At 39.9% G+C, this 24,801-nt stretch overlaps 1 protein-coding gene across 5 annotated transcripts in view; it reads left to right on the top strand.

Moving 5' to 3' along the window:
- Positions 1–24,801, top strand: part of LOC134537539 (spectrin beta chain) — a 276,676-nt gene that overhangs the window by 235,160 nt on the left and 16,715 nt on the right. For all 5 annotated transcript variants that reach the window (XM_063378092.1, XM_063378088.1, XM_063378090.1 and 2 more), the window contains 11 exons: positions 998–1,254; positions 3,246–3,432; positions 4,635–4,835; positions 5,955–6,185; positions 8,523–8,897; positions 9,616–9,798; positions 11,222–11,412; positions 18,405–18,573; positions 20,672–20,791; positions 22,263–22,445; positions 24,530–24,652. In XM_063378092.1, coding sequence (XP_063234162.1) covers positions 998–1,254; positions 3,246–3,432; positions 4,635–4,835; positions 5,955–6,185; positions 8,523–8,897; positions 9,616–9,798; positions 11,222–11,412; positions 18,405–18,573; positions 20,672–20,791; positions 22,263–22,445; positions 24,530–24,652 — 2,220 coding nt within the window. The remainder of the gene's footprint in view (positions 1–997; positions 1,255–3,245; positions 3,433–4,634; positions 4,836–5,954; positions 6,186–8,522; positions 8,898–9,615; positions 9,799–11,221; positions 11,413–18,404; positions 18,574–20,671; positions 20,792–22,262; positions 22,446–24,529; positions 24,653–24,801) is intronic.

Genomic DNA, 24,801 nt, shown 5'->3' on the forward strand with positions numbered 1-24,801 from the left:
GAGACCATGTAAATCACTCTACTGACAAAAGTGACACCAGGAAGGGTCTAGTTAATGTGGAATAAATCTAATAATTTAAATAATTTTCAAGTGTCGTGCACTTAAATTGCGATCGCGAATCCATAAAGTCTTTTTCATAAACTTATATTAAAAAAAAGTGTGGGGTTGCATTATATTCAAAGTCACATTATTTTCAGGTAAATAGCTGTTTGTTAAAAAATGTTTTGGGGGGGGTGAGGGATGAGTGACAGCACAAAAAAAGATCTATGTTATATACTTTGCTTTGGGACACTTCATACGTGAATTATCTTTACACTTGGTTGGTTTAGCTCAGAGGAAGTATGGGGGAGTCTGCAGCATTTCCCTGGCAAGTTTAATTTTAAAGATTTACAAACAATTTCCCATGTCACATAATTGCTAAGAGTTTCTGTTCACTGATGGCTCAGACTAAAGTTGGAGGTTGGCCGTAGCCGGTGCTTTTAAGAGTCTGCCAGTTACTTACCATTTCCGTGACAGAAAATATAATTTTTCTGTGATATACTGCAGATAATCTATAACGTAGGGGTAATTTATTTTTCTCAAGCCGTGTTATACAGGAAGTCTACTGTAGTTCGGTTGAGACACAGATGCAAGAGGGGAATAGTAGGGGAATACGTCCCTGAAGTATTGAAAAAAAAAAATGGGTGAGATTTGGGTGAAGTCTGTATGTTATTTCGTGTGATGCCAAGGCGAGATGTTTCAACACCTAGGAATGAATGACGCGTGTGGAGAATGATAGCGTTGCAGCCCGTACTCCATGTTGCGACGTAAGTTTTTTATAAATTCCGAAACCACAATTGTTAATTCTATTTTTTCAAAATCGCCACACAGGTTAGTTGTTACAAAGTCCCAAAGTTGTGGTCTAGTCGGTTGGATGAGTGTGGAATGTGCCGGAGTAATGCGGGCGGAGGCGAAGCGTGACGGGGCGGTGTCCCGGGGGGTGGTTGTTGCCTGGCAGGCCCTCATGTTCTGCCACACGCTGGAGGAGCAGGAGGCGTGGATCGACGACGTGGAGGCCCAGCTCCAGTCGGAGGACTGCGGCCGCGACCTGGCCAGCGTGGGCCACCTGCTCAAGAAGCACGCCCTGCTGGAGGACGACGTGCACGGCCGAGGGGAGGCCATGGACCAGGTGCGCGCCACGGCCAACACCTTCCTCGAGTCCAGCCACTTCATGAAGGGGGAGCTGCACGCGCGGGCCGTCGAGGTCATCAACAGGTGGGCGACCACCGTGCGTCCCGTCCTGTCGTCACCTGCTATCTCCTGTCTCCCGTTCCCAACCGTCGTTTTGCTATAAAAAAATCTAGTTGCTTAATACAGTAGAATCCCGCTGATGCGACCCCTCACGGTTTCCGGAAAAACTGACTTATAAACGGAATGGTCGCAATAGAGAATTCGGGGTGTCACCGCATCGTCGGATACATCGTGTGAATGCCGCTCGGGCAGTGTCTAGCCGAGCTCGGCGCGTCCACTATCGCACGAAAAGCCGTCTCAGTTGTCATGTTATCTTACCCATCCACACGAAAAGCCGCTGTGGTAGCTTCTGTGAGAGCGTAAGAAACTCGTCCGGCCAGGCTGGTGGTAGCGGCGGCTTGACATCATACGTGACGTGACGCGACGCTTACCTCTCCATCCCCTGCTAATTCTTCAAGGTTAATCCCTCCCAGAGCCACAAACATTGTAAAAACACCCCCCCCCCCCCCTTTTTTTTTTTCCAACTAACATTTCAACACATTCCTTCCCTTATTTCAACCTTCTGCGTGAGAAACTGTCAGCATCCTCCTCCCCTCCCACACCGCGTGCGACAAAAGCCAGGTTGTATAGTCCATTCTCGGTAAAATAAATATTTTTATGGGCTTATACGACTGTCCTTCGCCGTTAATAAATACTTTATAAGTTTAAGTTATTATGATACAATTTGTTTATTAGTCACACAGCAGTTTCTGCTGAAAAATCACTAATACCTCAAATTTTATTGAATAGAAAAATTTAGTTGGGCCGTAAATATATTTATTTTACTGCATAGTTACTTTTCCGACTGCATTCCAACGTGTTTTTTTCTTTTTTTACGCTGTGAAGGACCGTGGAAAAGATAATTGCTTGAGCTGTCAAAATAAACATCTCTGACGGCAAGGGCGGGAGCGCATCCTGTCGGTCTATCGCTCTGTCGCTGTGATTATCTACTCCAAAAACATGTCACAGCATTTCAGGATAGCATTGTTCTTATATCTTTCGTTTATAGCTGAATGTTTTCTACCTGATCCACACAAGGTCCTTCGCCACGTTTTGAACAAAAATAACCACCAGCCGGCAAGCATAGCCGAACTCGCGTGACACGAGTTCACTTAGCGCTAGTATTTATCGGAACCCATTGTTTGGGGTATGCGAGTCCGAGGTAAATAGCATAATTCCACGCATTTTTTTTTGTTTAGCTGCGCATATGCGAAGTCAGCAATGTTATAGAAAAATATCCGAGAACCAAACATAGTGAACACAGCTTTGTGTGGCCAGTGACACCTGAGATGCAGCTGGCAAGATCACATCACACTAACCAGTCGCAAGACAAAGGCACGGGTCCGGGACGGCAATAGACGCGCGCGTAGATGCTATCAGGTGATGCGCGCAGTTTACCGGTATTGGCTAGCGTGGACGGTCTAGAGGGGTGGTATCTATTTTTAGCCGTCTTTTGTATGCCTGCCTGATTGCAGTACAGCGTTCGTCAAGATAAACGTGAACACATAGCGCCCAACAAAGTGTAACAGACTTGTTTTTCAGCCGATTTTACTCAAATTTCGACTTTCTCTGCTTAAATTGTTCACGGATTCTCAAAAAACGGTCGTATAAACGGAATGGACGCATCAGAGGGGGGTCGCATCGGCGGGATTCTACTGTATTAACTTAGCGTAATTTAAGCATAGCACATCCTATACATATAGTTATGCTTATCACTGACTTAATGATCGGGTAACGCTTCAGGCTATATAACTTTTATTGCTCTTTGCTAACCTGTACCTCCTAGCGTTGCTGCCGAGTCAGTGCCGCAAAAAAATAACATTTTGGCTACATTTTTGGGGTTGGGTAAGCCATTTTTCCTGCACATCGTCGGTGAGCTCAGGATCTTACATGTATGATTCTGTGTGTTAGTCGATTTGCGTGATTCTGTGTGTGAACAATCGTGTGTTGGAACGTTGGGCGGCGGCGTCCGGCAGGTACCACTCGCTGCAGCAGCCGATGCAGATCCGGCGGGAGAACCTGGAGGATGCCCTGCTGCTGCAGCAGTTCCTGCGCGACGCCGAGGACGAGCTGCAGTGGGCGGCGGAGAAGGAGCCCCTGGCGGCCTCCGCCGACCTGGGCGGCAGCCTCACCGCCGTCCAGAACCTGCAGAAGAAGCACCAGGTGCTGGCCGCCGCTCGCGCGCGGCAGCGAGACTGTCCCGAGCGTCTCGTCCGAGCTTCCTGTCTGCTCCTTGTTCCAGGGACGGACCTAGGCTTCCCTGTGCCCTCACCACCTACCCCAACCCAACTCTCTCTCCCAAATTCTCAACAGCCATGAACGTTTCGATACGTTTGCAACACATTAAAAAAAAAATGTTAATTTAAATTTTATCAACCCCTCGTATGATTATGAATAAGTAAAATAAAAATGTTAGTAGATGTTATATAGTAGTTTTTTTTATTCACCTTTCATTTCACACTTTTCGTAGTCTACATAAAAAATTTGTCGACCCATCCTGCACCTCCACTAACTGGGGACCCAGGGCAGAGGTCATCACCTTCCCCCCCTTCCACCTTTCCAATAAGTCCCTGCCTTGGACATCATAAATTGTGACCTCGTTAGGACACAAAAAAAAATTTATTATCCGGAAGTAAAGGATACTGTCTTTTTATTTTATATAAGTAAATAGAGTAGGCACAATCAACACATCAAACTATTTTCTTGATAATAGTAGTCTCATCTAATAAAAGATACCATGAATGATGCTTTAAAGGTTTATAAACTAGTTCCTATTTCTAGCAAAGAAACCGGAAGTAAATCTGAAATAAATCAGTAACTTGCACTCCTGTAAAAAAAATTTAATTTGGTTTTATTTGCCTTCAAGGAACATAAATACTAGCAGATTTTCTCTTGTCTTTTGAACCCCCCAAAAATTATAAGTAACAAATTTACTAGGATTTTTCTCAAAAGACTTGAAAATTAGTCTCATTAAGCCAGAAAATTGTAAAATTGTTAGCATACTTTGTATTCAAAATTGTTTAAAGTTATTAAGCATGAATACTTCTTAAGTGGAAACTTTTTAATTGCGGTTTCACTGTGGACAGTTTTTTGACATGGTGGTCTTCTTCCGAAGTAGAATACCATCACTTTAAAATGCAAAACATGTTTTTAAGTTTTGTGTTTTTTGAAGCAACTGTGCAAATTCACGACCTTGGCTATAAAGACATTTGAGTATATTCACGAGATCAGATTCTTGCTCCGGTGAAAATATTTTGGGATAACCAACTAGGTACCTTCCTTTTCTTGAGAATTTTTTGCATTTTTAAGATCATTCATTAAATCTCTTTGAAGATGAGCTTCACGGACTCTCCGCGTGCCGGCAGGCCTTGGAGGCGGAGATAGTGTCCCACGAGCCGGTCGTGGCGGGCCTGATGAAGCGGGCGCAGCAGATGGTACGCAGCAACCACTTCGCGTCGCAGCGGATCGAGGCGTGCGTCTCGGAGCTCACGGAGAAGCTGAGCCAGCTCAAGGACCTGGTCACCATCCGGCGCCTCCGGCTTCTCGACGCCGTGGAGTCGCAGATGGCAAGTGACGTTTTCTCCATCTCTATCATGGGCGTCGCAACCGGTGGGGGCCGGGGGGGGGGGGGGGGACACGTCCCCCCCCCCCCCCCCCCCCCAATAATAAAAGTCTTCAATTTCGTCCCCTCCAATAATACATTTAGTTTCGTAGTTATATTAAAAAATATGATCTCTGTGATACAACCCATATGTTGCGCATGGCGCATTTAGTCCAATCGCGGTAATGTGGGCACTTTTTAATTCGATCGTGTGTAAACCAAAATCAGGTCCGATACTGAGTACAGATGTGTTAACTTGTGTTTTTACAAATTTGTTCTCTGAAAATATTTTTTTATAAAAAAATAAATTATATATTGGAACCAACTATAATTAGAATATTTAGGAAAGAAAAATGCCTAAAAACCACCTTTTTGCTCCTTCAAACCCCAAATTTTCCCGGGGAAGGACCCCCCACCCCACCCCCCGCTTTTTTTTTCAGGGGATGGATATTCCTCAACAACTAAATCAATTGAAGTCCCCCCAAAAAAATATATCCTTGCGACGCCCATGATCTCTATCACTGACATTAGCGCAGCCAGGGTCTCATTGTCGGGGGGATTGTCTTACAGCTCGGCATGTAGTGAGGTTTCATTCGTGACTTTCGTTTTTAGAAATTGAAAATAAATTACACTTGTGTAATCTTTAAAATGCATTTTCAAACAATTATGTCATCAGCTATTGTATAATCCCTATGTGTAAACGTGGTAATTCCAAAAATTTTGCTATTACCTGAGATTGTGTGTGACAGTCAATTTATTTATTTTTTTAAATTTAGTTATAAAGAAAACAAACTCATAAAAAAGTAAGATATTACTAGCCGTGTGCCTGATGGGATTTCGTGAAATTTAATTTGCTATTTAACCCCCTTAGAGGATGAACTTTATAAAATGCTTTCTCGGTCTTCACCTACGGTATATAAGTAACTCCCATGCAAAATTTCAAGTGTCAAGACCCACCAGTTTTAAGTTGTGCGTTGTCTGTCTGTCGGTCGGTCAAGTGTTAAAGAGTTTTATCGAGTAGATGGTTACGATGGGAGCCCCTCCTGGCTACGGCCCTGGCCATACGGGGTGTTGTGGCCGACAGTTCTACGCGGAGGCCAACGAGGCGGAGGCCTGGATCCGGGAGAAGAGGCCGCTGCTGACCTCGGCGGACTACGGCAAGGACGAGGACTCGGTGCAGTCGCTGGTGAAGAAGCTGGAGGGCGTGGAGCGGGACCTCAGCAACTTCGAGCACACCGTGGGCAAGCTGGCGAAACTGGCGCAAGGGCTGGTGGACCGCGGCCACTTCGACAGCCTCAACATCCAGACCAAGCAGGTGGGCGGCTCCGCTCCACGCTGGGAGAACCCAGTATTGCCTCCCTGTCAGGGGCGTAGCCAGGGGGGTGTTTTAGGGGTTCAAACCCTCCCTCCCCCCCTTTAGCACCAAATAATTAATTAGTTTCTTATTAATCACTCAAACAAATTTCATATTAAAAATTAAAAAAAACTTTTACCATTACAATATTTAAATTTAAGTACCGAAAACTGCTTAAATAGCACTATTTTACACCTTAAAAACCAAATTTTTCCGGGGGAGGACCCCAGGACCCCCGCTTTAATACGGGGAGGGGGGGGGGCATGCTTCTTAATACCCCCCATACACAAATCCTGGCTACGCCACTGCTCCCTGTCACAACAGTTTACAATAGTGAATGAAAGTAACTCTAATTAAACATTTTTAAAAATATTCCTGCTTGTAACTTTATCAATTATCACTGTCCAAAATAACTCTATTCAAGTTGATAACAGATGAAGAAAAAAAAAATTTTTGTGGGAATATTTTGTAAATTTACAATTTTATGCTTTAATTTTTTTTCACATATACTGAACGGTAGATTCATTATATTGTAGTTTGATTAGTTTTGTAACAATTTTACCTTTTTCCGCAAATTACACATCCATAATGTTAAGGAATACAATAAGAATTTAAAGCAGTGGTTTAAACATCTGTTCATTTGACTTGTGAGCCAAATTTATTTTGAATTACCGTAATCACTCGTGTAATGTCCGCAGTAATTTGACCAAATTTGTGGCCAAAAAAATGGGGTGCGGACATTATGCAAGGAAAAAACAAAAATACAAAATTTTGTGTCTTAATTATTACTATAAAGGCACAAAACGTATCTAATATCAATTTGAATTTCACTAGCTGTTTTAAAAGAATATTGCTGCGGGATCGCTTGCAAACAACCCGGCTTAGACCATGTTTACTTTGCTGTAATTGCCACCGGTAACTGTCATGCACCCGCCGGAACATTAAAAAAAATTACGCGCTACACTGAAATAAGTGTGGTTACGTGTGCCTTATTAATGTGATTAATATGTGATGGATTAAAACGGCTATTAACGGCACGGCTGCAATATTTTAGCCGTACCATATCCTTACGTGCGGCGCGTAGGGAACCAGCGAGCTGGCAACAGTGCAGTGACTCTGACTCACCAGTTCCACATCTGCTGCGCACTGTACCCCCCCCCCCCCCTCCCCACCCCAACAATCTGATGGCCTTCGTGACTTAGAGAAGAGGAAGGGGAAGGAAACACTTAGAGCGTGAGAATGGCCAAGGGAGCGATTCCAACCAAATGTAAACAAAGAGGGGTTCTGTTCTGTCCTGACACGTAAAACAGGGTACCCACTAATTAAAGTTGACGTTTCTTTTACGCTGCGCTGCGTGTCTTACCTCAACAGAAAACAAGACTGATCCATGTCAGCAAATGTGATGTTAATTTTTTTTTTCCCGCGCCTTTACTTGAACCATTTCATACGAAACAGCACATGCATTACTTCTTAATTCACGTATATAGTTTAAAACTTTAACTTCAAGTTCTGGGAACTTCCCAGCCTTGGGTCCGCGAAACGCACGCCGTGTTGCATTTGTTGACTGCAATTGTTCTTTTATTTTCCGCCAATGACGAACACTTTTTTCGTGCACTTCAAACTCCCTTTCAGCAGCCCTGTTCCCATGCTCTTAGCATAACGAACATCTATTAAATTAAACCGCGCAGTGAAGGATTTATATTTACCCATTCTGTACTCTACACTACAAAACTCGACGCGAAACTCATGCCTTGAACTTGCGTGCGTGTTGGTCAGCTGTGTTTACCGTTACCGTGCTTTGTTCAGTTCAACGAATTTCCCCACCCTTTCAGGACAGGAGAGAAAGGACAGCTCAAGGTCACGGCTTTGTTTACAGAGCCGTCAACTTTCCATTCGTACTGCGTCCTTTAGGGGTGGCCAAAGTTGTGTTCCCCGCCGTAGACTGCTGCGGACATTATGCGAATTTTTAATTTTTTCTTTTAAGGATATATAAATAAAGGGTGCGGACATTATGCGAGGGCGGACATTGCGCGAGTGAATACGGTATTATTGTATGTAATGCCTATGATTATTTCCAGTGTATTAATGTAGGTAACTTATCCTAGCTTAACCACACCATACGTTAAGATGGTGAATTATTGGTTAAGTACTTGATGTATCTCAGTACTCTCTCAGAAAACAATTTTTAAACAGAACATTCGTTTTATAAGATAGTGTCTGCTTGGAGTCATTTCACTAACGTGACTAGGGCACAGAGGAAGCTCTCAGCGTGAACATTTCACACATTTTGCATCGCAGTCGCAAATCGAGGCGCACTTCTCGGAGCTGAAGTCGCTGGCGGCGGCCCGCGGCCGGCGCCTGGCGGAGTCGTGCAGGCTGTTCCGCTTCCTGCGCGAGTCGGACGAGGCGCTGGAGTGGATGAACGACCAGGCGGCGGTGGCCGCCTCGGAGGACTACGGCCGCGACGTGCAGCACGTGGAGCTGCTGATCCAGCGCTTCGACTCGTTCCTGGGCACGCTGGCGGCGAGCGAGGGCCGTGTGGGCGGCTGCCTGGCGGCCGGGCGCGCCCTGGCGTCGGAGGGCGGCCCCGAGGCGGGGCGCGTCCGGGCCCGCCTCGACGACGCGCAGCAGCTGTGGGACGACCTGCGGGAGCTGGCCCACGCCCGCCAGGAGGTACGGCGAGAGAAAACATCCGGCACGAGAAATATAACAAAATTCGGGAAAGCAGTACTGACAGTTCAATCCGAGCAAAATTTGTAATAAAACGTCTTAGTATAGTACTAGGTGGCTAGTGGTAGATCTGCGTATTGAAATATTAAAATATCCACACGTATATTGTGACTTAATTGTGATTAAAGACTTATAATGTTCAAAAGAACCCGCATAAAAAAAAACCATATAAATTTTACTTCCAGTGCTGATCGAGAGGATTCACGGCTTTGCATGGTCGCCTTTTATGACTCGTACACAACAAATCCATACGAAAACTTTGTAATATGTTTGAAGCCAAGATCATTTATTCATGAAATTCAAACATTGTTTTCTGTAAGACCGTACATACCTGCTTTTCATATGCAAAAACTAATCTGTTATTGTAATTCATAGATTTCTCTCATTTTGTCTTTTTTTCATTGCTGTATTTATCAGCGAAACCGTTTATAAAGTGCTGTTTTTTAAGTTTTTCGGTTTTATTCAAGAATTGTTTTGTATATTTTTTACCCTTCATAAATTGTTTAAGTTCTTTCCAAATCATAGTATGGATACACTGTAGAACTCTTGTTTACTTTTGAGGAATCGGTGTAAATTTAATGTTTTGAAGGAAGGAACGATCTCTAAATCTTTGGTCGGAAACTCGGAACCACGTGTGAGATTTTGCTCTCGCATTGCGCAGGCACTGGCGGGAGCGAAGCAAGTGCACGTCTTTGATCGCACGGCAGACGAGACCATGTCCTGGATCCAGGAGAAAGAAGCCGTGCTGTCGTCTGAGGGCTACGGGCAGGACCTGGAGACCATTCAGGCCCTCGTGCGGAAGCACCAGGGCTTCGAGACGGATCTGGCTGCTGTTAAAGAGCAGGTGAAAAGCAGGGTTTTCACACCGGGTTGTGTACTACTCATTGCCATACACAGAACATGTCACATGTACATGGTTGTCTACAGATGTAAAAAGTCCCAAAGAGTATTGAAACTGAACGAGAAAATAAACTTAAAATAAACAGTAATGTTGCTGTAAAACACAAAACTTTAATTTCCAACAGCCTTTTGCTAACCCTTTTTTATGCCTCACTTCATTTTATAGTCATACATTTAATACGATCATATTTAGTTGGATTCTATCTACTACAATCATATCAAAATTATCTCTGAAAAGGTTTAATTTTTCTAACACAAGAATATCTGTGAAAAGTAGATTTTTCTTATTATGTTTAAATCAGTACTATTTAGAAGTTGTAAGAAAATGTTTTTAAAATGTTCTGAAAAAGTCGTGAGATTGGTTCACAGGGTATTTTACGCCCTCATGTGGGGTAGAAATATTTTCACATTCTCACATGCCCTAGATGTAAACTCAGCTTTTAAAGGAACAGCCCCTTCAGTTAGCAAAAAATATGTGGTGGCTGTTATTTGCAGCTTAAGAGTTCTTATGACCTTGAGTAGTGCTTGTTTTATTGGCCTGGGGGGAGGTGTCAGAGGATGAAGCAGAGAAGAACATGTGAGCTTGGAGAAGAGAATGGTATGCCAAATCTCACCAGTTGATCTTCACAAGGGTGTTTTCTAGGAGAAACTAACAGCTGCCTCCTCCCTTTTTCAATGTGGGTAAAAAAAATTATTGTGTGGCACTATTAACCTTTTTCCCCAAAGAAAAGGGGTGGAGTGCTGAAAAATTATTCCTCCTCCTCCTCCTCCTCCTGCCCCCCGTCTTTTTACAAAATCCAAAAAAATTCCCCCAAATCATCTGTCATTCTGTTTTGAGCTGGATACCCCTTGAATATTCCAGTGTGTTTATGAAACTGCTGGTTGGCAGGCCGCTGGTCACTGATCCTTTACCCATCTTACCGGTCATTTTTCCGTCTAAATGATACTTATCTCACAAAGTGGTGATGCCTGCCTGGGGGCTTCAAGGTACATAGCTGTGGCAAGGGTGTTTTGAAGCAAAAAAAAAAAAAAATTCTGCTCTGTCCACCTTTTTCTCTACTTCCAACATTGGCTGTCAAGCTCAGGACTCTTACCTTAAAGTAGTCCCAGTAAACTTCGTATCTGTTTGGATTGGGTGGGGGGGGGGTTGGTGGCTGTTTGTAGCAAAAATTTGTTTTCTTTATTAGAACACCTAAACTGGAGCAAAGAACAGAGGTTCTTGATGTAAAACAGAACCGACCAATAAAAACTACAACCGCACATGCTTTGTCGCGAAGTTTCGTTTCGAACGCCCGTGGTGGCCATGCACGAAGCCTGGAGCCGGGAGGAGTCCTGACGGCCCCTGCGGGAACGTCTTGCCCCGGCAGGTGGAGTCGGTGACGGAGGAGGCGACGCGGCTCGCCGAGCTGTTCCCGGACGCGCGGGACCACATCGAGGCGAAGCACGAGGACACGCTCGAGGCGTGGAGCGACCTGCTGGACAAGTCGGCGCAGCGCCGGGACAACCTGCAGCAGGCCGAGAAGCTGCAGGCCTACTTCGACGAGTACCGGGACCTCATGTGGGTGGTCCGTGTATTCAATCCCTAGCTCTGAATGAACATGGCCTTCGTTGCGATAAACATTTGACTTGAAGTAAACATTAGCCATCGCTGGACAATTCTTTTACAAGGCTTTCATAAGGAAAAAATATTACCTACATTCTGTGATATTATTTCTTATTACTGAACAGCCAAAGAATCGATTGTACCAGAAATGTTAAGTTGAGCCATTATTAGTGTATTTTTTAGGTCTAGTGCTTAAGGGCTTTTCACAGAACAAGTAATTTTAAACTGTTAAGTACATGAAAATAATTAATAAATGAAAGAAAAGTACCTAAGTAAACAACTATTTTGAAGGTTTTTACACTTCGTAAGAAATCAACTATAGCATTGTTTTCAAAAATAAATAAAATCATACGGTGAAAATAATTAATATAGGAGTGTGCTGGGTATTATGTTTCTAATATTTTAGTACCTACTAGCTTATGTACCCGGCGTTGCCCGGGCTAAACACACGGGATCTTTATATTGTCTTGCGAGTTAAAAGCAAACTGGATAGCGTTACATAAAAGTGTGTTGGACGTAGAGAAATGTCACACGATCACTGTTTGTATGTTTTATGATCTACGATTTTTTTGTTTACCCGTGGTGATCGGTTATTTATTTTTTATTATTAATTATAAATTATTAAGACCATTAATCGAAATAAAAACTGTCCTATCTCTCAAGTTGGAAAAAAATTACACATAAATGCCAATTTTCATCGAAATCGGTTGACTTGGTGAAGAGTTCACTGGAAACAACATCAGGACACTGGATTTATATATATTAAGATGGTGTAATTTCAAACTGTTAATATTTGTAACATACTGTGTTTACCTGAATATAATGCTGTGATTTTTAACCAAAACTGTGGAAACTAAAATTTGGTGGGGCGGGGGCGGAGGGGGGGGGGGGGTCACATTAAAATCCCATACTTGTTTCTTGCCATTAGGAACATCGTAGTTGAAAAACTACAGGCCCTATCTCTTAAATGTTTCACTCAAGCGACTTTACACCGCTGCTAATTACGGCTTCCTGAACCTTTGCACAGTTGAAAAATTACACGCTCTGCCTGTAAACTGCGTTACTTACGCCACTTTTGTCCGGGACTTCCCGAACCTCTGCAGAGATGTCAGTTGAGAGATGCAGGATGAAGGATAGGGTGCAAATGGATTTTGCCACTGGGTTCTTCTCGCTTCTTGCTTCTCTTCACTGTGGCTACTGGGGAAGGCACCCCTCCTCTTTTACCCTCCCAGCCAACCACCATTTATCACCACATTCTTTGTTTTCTGAACAACCGCTTTTGAACTAGTCATAAAACACACTTTTTTCAAACTTCAATGAGACCATGTAAATCAATCTACTGTCAAAAGTGGCACCAGAAAGTGTCAAGTAAATATGGAAAAAATTTAATGATATAATAATTTTAAAGTTCTGTGTACTTGAATTGCAATTTTCGATCCATAAAGTTTTTTTCACAAACTTATAATTAAAATTATATTCAAAGTCTCATTATTTTCGGTTAATACGTAGAAATCTAAAAATATGTACTTTAATGTGACACATCCTTTTAAGGAGGAGAAAGAGAAACCAAAAGACACTATATTGGTTTCAACAGTTTTATTCCATAATAATTTTATATCCATTATTTTTGGAAATTTGCCTTCGTTAAAGCATAGATCACACTTAGATTTTAACAGGCCATAACATAGTGTCTACTGACGGTATTACCATATTAACCTGAAGAGAAGTTGACCTCAAAATCAGGCCGACCTATACTTTTGGGTGTTTCCTCCACCAAAAAATAATAAATTAATTTATCTTCTACATCAGGATTACTTTCACCATCTCGGTTTTTATTATAAATCCATTTGTTTTTCTACATCCTTTGCCATTGCACATAACTTTTATTGGCATGCTGCAACACAGTTGTTTTTTCTGTTTGGCATAGTGTACAACCCTGAGGTTGGAATTACTGTCAGAAAAGTTTCTTTCTTGTTGTACAACGTGAGAACCACGTTTTTTGACGCAATCACAAATAACAGGTAGATAATTGTAACTTTTACTGAAAAAGCAAAATGTAAGATTCCATTTTGCATGACATTTCTACCGTACTATTGAGGTCAGGGAATGGAGGTTAACGTTACTTAAAGAAGGAAAATATTTTAAAGCATAAACAAGCACACTAACGTGAGAAATAAATATTCATAGGGTGTTTACCTTTAGCTATTTAATTTTTCAGACTTTGTAGGCAGTTAGAAGTAATGGAACACACTCTGATTCAGTCACAATATTCTTTTCTTTGAAGATTGGTTATCCTGAAATCAAATATTCTATTTACATTTTTCTCCTGTTTTTGGATGAAAGGAAAAAAAATTTGCATACGGAAATTATATTAAATTAAGAATTATATATTAAATAAAGGTGATCAAGACATGTGGTAACTCAACGTAAGAAATTATTTTAACATTGTTTTATGGACTGTCTAGTGTCTAGTAGACATCTGCGAATTGTGATTTTTCAGTTCGAATCGAATTCGAATCGAATTTCAAAAAAATTCACGAGTTTCGAATTTTTTCGAATCGAATTTGGGAATATTTATTAAAATAACATAGATCATTAAAAATTTTTAACATACCACCTTTGAAAAACTTGTCACATAATTCACAGTTTAAATCAAGTAACTAAAATTAAAGTGAGACCATATTGAAGAAGTACAACCAGATATTCAAAAATTAAAAAAAAAAAAAAAAATTATATGTTTATAGCACTAACTAACATAAATCACTTCACAAATCATTTCAAATTGTCATGGAGAAAGGTGAGTTCATCGACATGGTGCGGCAACAACAATTCTCTGCGGCTGGTAACTATGTTGCCTGCTGTAGAGAAAACTCTCTCACTTGCCACCTTATTTAGCATGTTTGACTTTCAAGGATAAAAATATTAATAAAAATATCACAGAATAAGGAAGTGGAACAAAAAAATTACCGTTTTTACCGCTCAAGCATCGCACATTTTATTCTAAAATCAAGTTTATAATTAGGGGTGAGACCGTGGGTTCACTCTTAGCTGAGTTTTGAAATCAACAAACACCGTCGTATTACTGCGCCGCGTCAGCAAGTGATAGGCTGAATTCATCTTGCGCGCCAAGCACTAGTTGCAACACACAAAAATCAGTACAGTCGGTGCTAATAAAATAACGGAGAAGTAATATAACAGGAAACACCGTAGCACTTTGTTCAGCGTAGGTGGTTCATTTGCGAAGAAAAAACTATGCACTTTAGGCCTAATAGCCATCTTCACAAAATCATCACAAGTTTTGATAACAGGATACTCAATTTTCCTTTTCTTCCCGGGAGTTATTAATGCCCCAGTGTCCTGTCATTCTTTCCTTGCACGAAGCACACTGCTCTTTGAAACACTCGTAATTTCCGCAGTTAAACTCGCGATATCGTTCACACGACAATCCGGATATTTGTCTGAAAATGTTTTAAAAACATTCAACACAATAGTTTTCTGTGCACTTTTCAAAGGCTTTCCCGTTCTGTGCAAAACTCGGTCCGGCGTCAGCCATAACAAACCGTGCGCGCGCGAATCCGTAATACAACTGTTGCGCCGGGCATCAACTGTACACTACACACGGCGTCTGCTAAGATAATTGTAAGTAAATACTTGCTGACACATTAAACTGTATTGGATATTAATGGTAAACGCTATAATGCTATATAACAACAATTGTTATAAAAAAGGCAGTGTAAAAATACTTACAAATGGTACGTAACCAAGGGACTATTTCTGGCGAACGAATAATGTGCGCAGTGGCCGGCAGCCAATGAAAATGTTTGTTTACAAGAGGCTTTGTTTATTCCAAAACTCAGGTAAGAGTGAACAGTTAATACTATTATGCAAAAAAAATGTAAAGTAATCCATAAAAACAAAACCTATTCATGGAAAGTACATTTATTAAAAAGTAGACTTTGCGAAAGCAAGCTAAATAATTTAAATTAATGAGTGATGCAATAAAACAATTTTATTCAACGTAAAAAAAAAAAGAAACCCGTAAAAAGAACGTGATTTGTAACTATACGCATAACGATTGTGCGGGTTAACTCGGTCTGACAGAGCGCGCGCGTGCATGCAGTCTGCGAGCTATCGATATCAATCTTAAGACTACGTGCGCTCTCTCTATATTGTAATACAGGAATCAACACAACCAAACTGGCGCTGCGTACGTTTTTATAAGCGGTATAAAGCGACTCCCGAGACATTAAAGATGAAGTTTTTAACTTTTAAAAAGTCTTTAAAACACGATTTACACATCAGATTACTTTGTAAAAGGATTAATTAAGTTAGTAAGCAGTTTTATCAGAACGAACGGCGTAAACTGCGTAAAGCAATAGGCGCGTTGTAAACAACGGGAATTCATTGCATTACATCAAATGAGGTTAAAACGGGACAGAAATAAAATGGTTCAAATAACGTGAAAACGTAAATAACGGTGATGTAAATACGAGGGTTTGGATGTATAATTTTTTGTAAGTGGAAGATGTAATCGTCCATTTACATTTCTTTTAAAAATGGGGGAGGGGGATGTCTTATATTAGTGTACCCGGGCAAGATTTTGCAAGTCGAATTATTGTAAAATGATTTCGATTCGAATTTACGAATCAAATATCAAAAAATTCGAACTCGAATTCGGAAATTTCGAATATTCGCACAACCTTAGTGTCTAGTAAAACTCTACTTGGATTTTTAAGGGCGCACGAAACCAGGCCTATCTATGTTGTCGTAAGCTGTTTTTTATGAATAAAAACCTCTGCCTCTATTTGGGTTTATGCGGTATTATTGTTGTAGTCAGTTCCAAAAATGAATTCAATACTAATGATAATGACTTTGCAGGAAAAACTATTTGTAGCAGCCGGTCACTATTAATGTTAGGCATCCCACTAAATTATATAGTAATTTTTAAAATAGTAAATTTATAATTAATTAAAGACTGAAAATAGTTATGGCCTGAAAACTAATGAAACAGAAAGGGTGTCTTTTGGTCCATATTTGCTCCTCCTTAAGGTGATCTCTCACACACCATGATATTATTTATTTTTAATTTTTTTGTCATTAATTAAGGGCTTTTTCTGTAAATTTAACACTGTAACTCTCCTGCATTTGTTCTGTAACTAATATTTAAAAATATATATTTATTAAGTGAAATATCTTGGGTGTGAAAAGACCCGAGTATTAATAATTTCAAACTTTGGTATGAGGTTCCACTGTAGTTCATAATAGAGTGCACCATGCTCACGCCATGTTGAATTGGTCAGTTCGCAGTTTTGTAATTTGTGATTTTGGCAAATTATTAATTATGGCGCATTTGTCATTCACTTGTTTCTTACTCAATGACTCTGACATTGATAACAAACATTTAAAAAATAAATTGGTTTTGATTAAATACCTCTCGGAAATGCTTTCAACGTAACTTTGTTATGAAACATTATTATTTCCTCACTAATGTTTTTTTTTTTTGCCTCAAAAATAATATAATCATAAATTTAAATTTTTTTTTTTGGAATTTTGTTTAAAATATTATTAAGGAAATAATTTTTATTTTGTGTACAAAACTGGATCGTGTGACCATTTTATTGACTGTAATTGGATCACTCTTGTCAGTACATGTAGTATTGTTTAAGTGTCTTACCACAAATTGTGGAAGCAGTCCATCAGTGTAATAAATTGTGCTTGATATGTGCGTTTTTTATTTTTAATGGCGATAAAGACAGAATCCACTATTTTCGATGACAAAATGTAATAATTGTTTATACCACCGTAAAATCTTGGCTCTACCTATTAAAGGACTTGTACTGTAATGGTTTTATGAGAAGGAAGATGTAAACAGGAATGTCGTGATGGGGTTATCATTCCGCACTCTGGCAAGGTGGCTTGATATGTGTGTTTTTATTTTGTAATGGCGATAAAGACAGAATCCACTATTTTTAATGACAAAATGTAATTGCTTATACCACCGTAAAAATCTTGGCTCTACGTGTTAAAGAACCTGTACTGTAATGGTTTCATAAGAAGGAAGATGTTGTAAACAGGAATGTCGTGACGGGGTTATCATTCCGCACTCTGGCAAGGTGGCTTGATATGTGCGTTTTTATTTTGTAATGGCGATAAAGACAGAATCCACTATTTTTAATGACAAAATGTAATTGCTTATACCACCATAAATCTTGGCTCTACCTGTTAAGGAACCTGTACTGTAATGGTTTCACAAGAAGGAAGATGTTATAGACAGGAATGTCGTGACGGGGTTATCATTCCGCACTCTGGCAAGGGCTTGATATGTGCGTTTTTATTTTGTAATGGCGATAAAGACAGAATCCACTATTTTTAATGACAAAATGTAATTGCTTATACCACCATAAAAATCTTGGCTCTACCTGTTAAAGAACCTGTACTGTAATGGTTTCATAAGAAGGAAGATGTTGTAAACAGGAATGTCGTGACGGGGTTATCATTCCGCACTCTGGCAAGGTGGCTTGATATGTGCGTTTTTATTTTGTAATGGCGATAAAGACAGAATCCACTATTTTTAATGACAAAATGTAATTGCTTATACCACCATAAAAATCTTGGCTCTACATGTTAAAGAACCTGTACTGTAATGGTTTCATGAGAAGGAAGATGTTGTAAACAGGAATGTCGTGACGGGGTTATCATTCCGCACTCTGGCAAGGTGGCTTGATATGTGCGTTTTTATTTTGTAATGGCGATCAAGACAGAATCCACTATTTTCAATGACAAAATGTAATTGTTCATACCACCGTAAAAATCTTGGCTCTACCTGTTAAGGAACCTGTACTGTAATGGTTTCACAAGAAGGTGGAAGACGTTGTAAACAGGAATGTCGTGACGGGGTGGTCTGGCGAGGTGGGTCGTGCGCCTCATTGCCCGTCGCTGCCCCGCAGGTCGTGGATCAACGAGATGATCGCGAAGGTGACCGCCCCCGAGCTGGCGCAGGACGTGCCCGGCGCGGAGGTCCTTCTCGTGCGCCACGAGGAGTACCGCTCGGAGACCGACTCCCGCGGGGACGCCTTCGCCAAGTTCTACCAGACCGGCAGCGCCCTCATATCGCAGGTTCGGCCCGGGCGTCGGCTCGTGCCTGGTCTCTCGGGGAGAGTCATGACCGGAGATGCGGGAAGTTCGCGTGTTCCTTTTTTGTCGTAAAGTAGACTGCAAAATAGAGCTGTACCAATACGAATCGGCAGAAGCCGATTTTGCCGATATTTAGTTGAATCGGCGTTTCTGACGATTTCCGATACGCTTGTTAATTTTCTGCTGATATTACTGAAAAACGAAAGTGTCAGCCATAACCTAAAAATCTACGAGTACCCTTTTCATTTTTCATAGTAGTACTGCATTCTTTCAACTGGCATTATTTCTTAGAAACATGTGCCAGCCGTTCTTATCAAAATTTAACATTTTTTTATCAGTAATGTTTTTTTAATTTTAATGCATCATAAATAAATAACTACAATCACGGTAAAGATAGATATAAAAAATAATTATTTGTTCACATCATAGCTGCGGAAAAAAAATGCTTGACCGGGAAGTTTTTTTAATAACTCATTTCAAGTTTAAAACTTAAATTTAAAAGATAATGGAAATCCACAAGTATAAATTAACATAGAACAAAGAACATACAACGTGTAATTTACCCATTATACATCTCAGTGTCACGGTAACTATAGTGCAAATGTGGTAGCTTATCATGCTTCTGCAGTAATTACGGTATTTTCACAGAATCTTGTTCTTTTTAAGATAATTATCTTAAGGTAAATATTGGGTTTTGTGCTGTAGTTATGGTAAATCTTCTATGATTCTTCGTAAGTTGCTATTCATTTGTCTTCACATTTACGTGCACCATTATTGTTTTGGACAGTTAAATATACAGATGTTTCTTACTATTGTTTCTCAGTTATACATGTTTTGAATATTATTTATGTAAGAGAGGATATTTAAAAGTATTTTAAGAAACTGCTTATTCTACAAAATTAGAGTATGGTGCTTGCAAAGAAGTTACACCTAATTTTGGTTTGTAGTAGGCCAAAGGTTAATGTAAACAAAATTAGGATGGCAATGCACTAACTTAAGTTACCACAAATACGTCCAAACAAAATATAAAATATAAAACTGTATGAAATTATGCAAGATAATTAAAGTAAAGCACGTGTAATTTGTGGTGCTGTACGATCATGTGGCCGGGGAAAAAAAGTGTTTTCCCTTGTATCGGTTCGGAATAGGCGTATCGGCAACATCTGTGTGTGTTTATCGGCATATCGGCGTATCGGCAAAAATTTGTGAATCGGTACAGCTCTACTGCAAAACATGCGTAATTTCGGATTTATTTGAAGTTTGGCCCACAATCGTCACGACACGACAGTGGGCCAGTTGTCTCCCGGCTAGCAGCAGAGAGCCCGAATCATTTCAACTCATTTTAAGAAGGAGGGTTTTCACAGCAAGGAATCAGCCAATAGAAAAAAAATTGTAGACATATTATTCATAGAACTGTGAATTTTAGCATGACGCCAAACAAATTCGCGAAATTTTCGGGTCCCTAATTGTAATTAGTAAAATCTCCTTACAAAACACCTTGAAAAAAATCTTCATTTTGTTGTACTGAATATTGACAATACTTTATAGTGATAATTAAGTAATTTTCTTTGTAATTAGATTTCACTGTGACAAGAATGAGTCCAACCACTATATTGCTGATCCTTGATCATATGTAGTTTCCCCATCTCTTCCATTAACAAGGTGTGGAAATCAGGTTTGTAGGAACAGGGAAGAGGGAGTGAACTGTGTGATTGCTCCACCTTTAAAGTTCATTTTGAAAGTACAATATCTTCTGGAATGGTAACATCATAAATATGAAGGAAAAAAATTGACCTAGTTAACTTGAAAGGTTTTTAGTGTGGAATTCTTTGATTTACTTTATTTCATCTAATATTTTTATTCAAATATTTTTTCTCGAATATTGAATTCCTTAAATAATAAGGCTTTGATGGTATTTGATGATTTTATTGACCCATCCATAGTAAATTTCGTTATGTGACCCAGTGCACTGAATCCAAAATTCTCAACCACCCATTGCTCGCGTGTTTTGAAGTGTCTGTATGTTTCATATCAATATGATAACACAACTATCAGCATTTTTTGCTAAATTTTTTTGCAGGGCCATTTCCTTGCAAATGACATTCAGGAGAAAATAGCCATCCTCAAGCAGAGAAGACAGTTCCTGAACGACACGTGGGAGAAACGCAAGAACATCTACGAGCAAAACTTGGATACGCAGGTTTGTGAAAATTCTTTGACCTGTGGTGTTCATTAAAACATAAATAATTGATAACCAAGGGGATTCTGTTTTTAGGATGCTACTCATAGTAAGTTATATTTAGTAAATCATGTTCATGTTATTGATTATAAACTTTAATAGAATGAACATGCAACTTAGTTAAACATGAATTTTGGAATTTTCTTTTCAGTCTGTATAAGTAACCTTTCTGTACACTTAGTACTTTATATTATTGTATATATATTTTTTTCCCAACAAGTTTGATCTGTTAATAGTTATAAATTTACTTTATTTACTTACATTTAGTTATTTACACATCAGTATTGGTTATATACTATTTTGTTGTATTGTTCTCACTTTTTTTTGTAGTAGGTCACTGTGTTGTTTTGGCAAATGTTGTTGCTGTTAGATTCATTTATATTTGTGTATTTTGTGTCATTTGTGCTTGTGGCCTTTGTTGTTTTTTTTTTGTCTTTTAAGTGGTACCTACCCCTAAGGTGATAAACTGTTGGTAGGCATGTTAAAAATAAATAAATAAGTAATATTATGTAAGTAAAAATGAGTTGATAATCTTGCGATGACTCTGCTTAACGTTGGCATCTGCCAAGCCATGGCCTAATGATTAAAATTTAAAAAAAAGTATTAGGAATGAAATAGCAGACAGTTTATATTTTAATTCAACAGCTATGGCTGTAATTTTTGAAATGCCGTCCCAGAGCAGTTGCGGCCCCGGACTCTTCGGAGTCCTGGGCCAGTACTTTAGCCAGAGCCTGGTCAGGGAGCCACCCCTGACCCAGACATTAATACATACAAGGAAATGTTGATGGAAAAATTAGCCTGAGTTGGTAAAGCATGCGGGTTTGATGATGAAGTGTCCTGTTTACAAAATGTGTCATTTTAGTATTATGGCACTAACATTTTAAGAGGGTGGTGTGTTCCCTTTGGATTTTGGCCAGTTGTTTGTGTATTCTAGTTCGGCCAATATTTCACTATACCAGACTTGTCTTTGATATTCTAATAACTTTATTTATAGTTAGTGACTAATGTTAAGCCAAAGCTGGTATTAAAAATCTCATGAATTTTATTTGTTGATTTGTTAGATTGTCATTTTTTTTTTAATGCTTTAGTCAATAATTAAGTCATATAATTTTATTTATTTATTTTTTTTTTTTTACTCCTCATTCTTTGATTCTTCTCGAGCCTTCACTTTCCCACAATTTTTCTCATATTCTATTATTGTAAACTTCATGCTATCTAAAATAATATTGTATAGACATTTAAGAATCCAAAAAAAAAAATTTTTTTACTAAATTATAATTTTAAAAATAAGTTCATATTCTGATATAAAGTAAAATAAACATAAGAAATAAAAATATTAATATAAGAACTATAAAAATTTTGAAAGTGTGAATATAAACATTCAAATTTACACTCTTAAAATTAATGTTAAATATGTCTGTTGGGCTGTTAGATTTTCAAGCGAGATGCAGACCTTCTGGAGAACTGGATTGTGTCTCGAGAACCAATTCTTCACGATGAGAAACTGGGAGAGTCAATATCTCAAGTGGAGGAGCTGATTCGCAAGCACGAAGACTTTGAAAAGACTGTCGAGGCGCAAGAGGAGAAGTTGAACTCGCTGAGGAGAATCACGCTGGTCAGTAATTTTCAAAAACAGTAAAAAAAAATAGTTCTTGTTTGAAATGTTTTTTACTCCAGGTGACTGGGAGGGGAGACAGAAGAAATAGAAATATGTTGCTTCATTTAAGAATTTATTTCAGATGTGTGCACTCTCTGAGATCTTTGGGTTTTTGCTTCTTATGCCAACATGTTAAACCTAATTTTCAGAAGAAATTATATGGAAAAAAAAAATATTGCATCTATTCTAAAGTTTCAAATTTTTCCGGTCCCTACTGATAGGGCTGGGTCCTCCGAAGCTGTGATTGCTAGTGCTTTGTGTTCAAGCGGCGAGAACTGTGGTTTTATGACAACACTTGGTGTTACTCAAGCTTATGAGTGCTGAGTGTACGCTCAAGTGTTGTGAAGCTCACTGTAATGTTGGAGGCCTCATTGCCTCGAGGGGCATCCACCCGGGCACACACACGGTGTGCAGAGATTCGGAAGAAACCACGCCGTTTGAAAACATCCGAGTGGGCTCTGTTTACGAAAAGCATTCAAGAACACTTTCAGGGAAGATGGTGGTTGTATTTCTGTTTTTAGTTTTCATGCTGTATTTTAGGAGTGTGAAAATGGCTAAAATGTATTATTTTCTTTCAGAGTTATTTTGTAAACATGAAATGCCCGGGGAAAATTCTTGAAAGCACCCAAGTGGCTTGCATTACACGTTTACCTTCATTTCTCCGCCATCTGATGTCATGGTTACAGTTCAGACCTTATAGTCGCCCTCTGTGCAACGTGGTGACTGCACGCCAGTCCACTGCCTTGCGCTAGAGGCGACACCGGGCTAGAAGACGCGGCGAGCATCGTGCTTGTCATCCTGTCTATCGTCCTGCCTTGCCAACACGGATACACCCCTGGCTAGGCGGGTCTCTTAAACCTCCGTTCGAAAACTGTATGGTGTAAAACTGGACTCTCATTCCAGAGGAACTGAGTTAGATCCTGTTCTGGTCATTCTAATAAATTGCAGTTATCAGTGGTTTTTGGAAATCTTGGCAGACAGTCGCTGGGCTAAGTTTTTACTGTGGACCATGGCTGATGTCTTTTCCCGTTTCCTTTAACTGTGTTAGTTGAGTTCATACGTTTTTAAAAACTTCACTGTCGAGACGTTAAACCCAAGTGAAATTAAAATAAACGTGTAATTGTGTACGCTCTTTAGAAGTTACACTTTTTTTCTTAGCATCAAAAGATAATCCAAATACATAACCAAGCATTTATTTTTACCAATCATGAGCCAGAGGTAGCAAAACATTTGTGACCTTTTAACTGCAAACTTAAGTGTGACTAATAAACTAAAGCTTATAGTTAAAATCAAAAGGAATGTTCATCATATTTAAGAGAACCAATAAAGTGGTAAGTACCATCAACAGTATGTATGTTCTATGTTTAAAGTTTTCTCAGCTGTTAAATCATAATTAAACCTGAAGGAAAACAATTCTCAGAAACTGTGCTTGCTGGTTAAAAAAATTAAAATACTAATGAGCTTATATTTTTTAACCTGTATGTCACATGAACTATTTTTCATTCGTTCAAAAACGAACCATGTGCTATGTTGTGTATCTTGTGTTTTAACACAACTTGCCAAAATTAGGACTTAATCCGCACACACATCTTCGTTGCTTGTGAAAATTTATTTCTCAATAGGCTTAAAGATGAATAACTTTAAAAAAAAAAAATTGTGTATGTATTTTTTACGTAATGTAATAGATGTTTTTATACATGATCCAGGGGCGCAACAACTAAATTTACAAGGGGGGGGGGTAATATACCTTTTTTATAAAGAATCATTGATTCCCCCCCTTTTGAAGCGGGGGGGGGGGGGTCCGGGGGGTCCTCCCCCGGGGAAAATTTGTATTTTCAAGGTGGAAAATGGTGCTATTTAAGCAGTTTTATTATCACAAAAAATTGATTACACAGCACTTTCTTTGCCCCCGTTTGCCCCCACTTCGAGGTTTCAGAAGGGGGGGGGCCGCCCCCCCCCCCCCTGTTGTTGCGCCCCTGACGTGACGTAAGACGTGCTCCGTTGAGGGCGAGCTGACCATGGGGCCCGAACGGCTGTTGCAGCTGGAGGAGACGTTCCAGAGGCAGCAGCAGGAGGAGCAGGCGGCCCGGCAGGCCGAGAAGGAGCGGCTGGAGCGAGAGAGGCTGGAGGCCAGGAAGAGGCGGGAGGTGCAGCGCATCACCGACGTGAGTCGCCACACTCTGTCATTTTGTTTGTATCGCGATCCTTGTCTTTTCGTGTTTTATGATGACGTTACAGACTTGAACTAAATAAATTTTTTAAAGTCCTTTTCGTGGTAGTGAAATGTTCTTGATAAATTTTTTATAATGAAGTT

Source organism: Bacillus rossius, chromosome 12 (assembly GCF_032445375.1).
Source record: "Bacillus rossius redtenbacheri isolate Brsri chromosome 12, Brsri_v3, whole genome shotgun sequence".
In the NCBI taxonomy this organism is placed as follows: Eukaryota; Metazoa; Arthropoda; class Insecta; order Phasmatodea; family Bacillidae; genus Bacillus; species Bacillus rossius.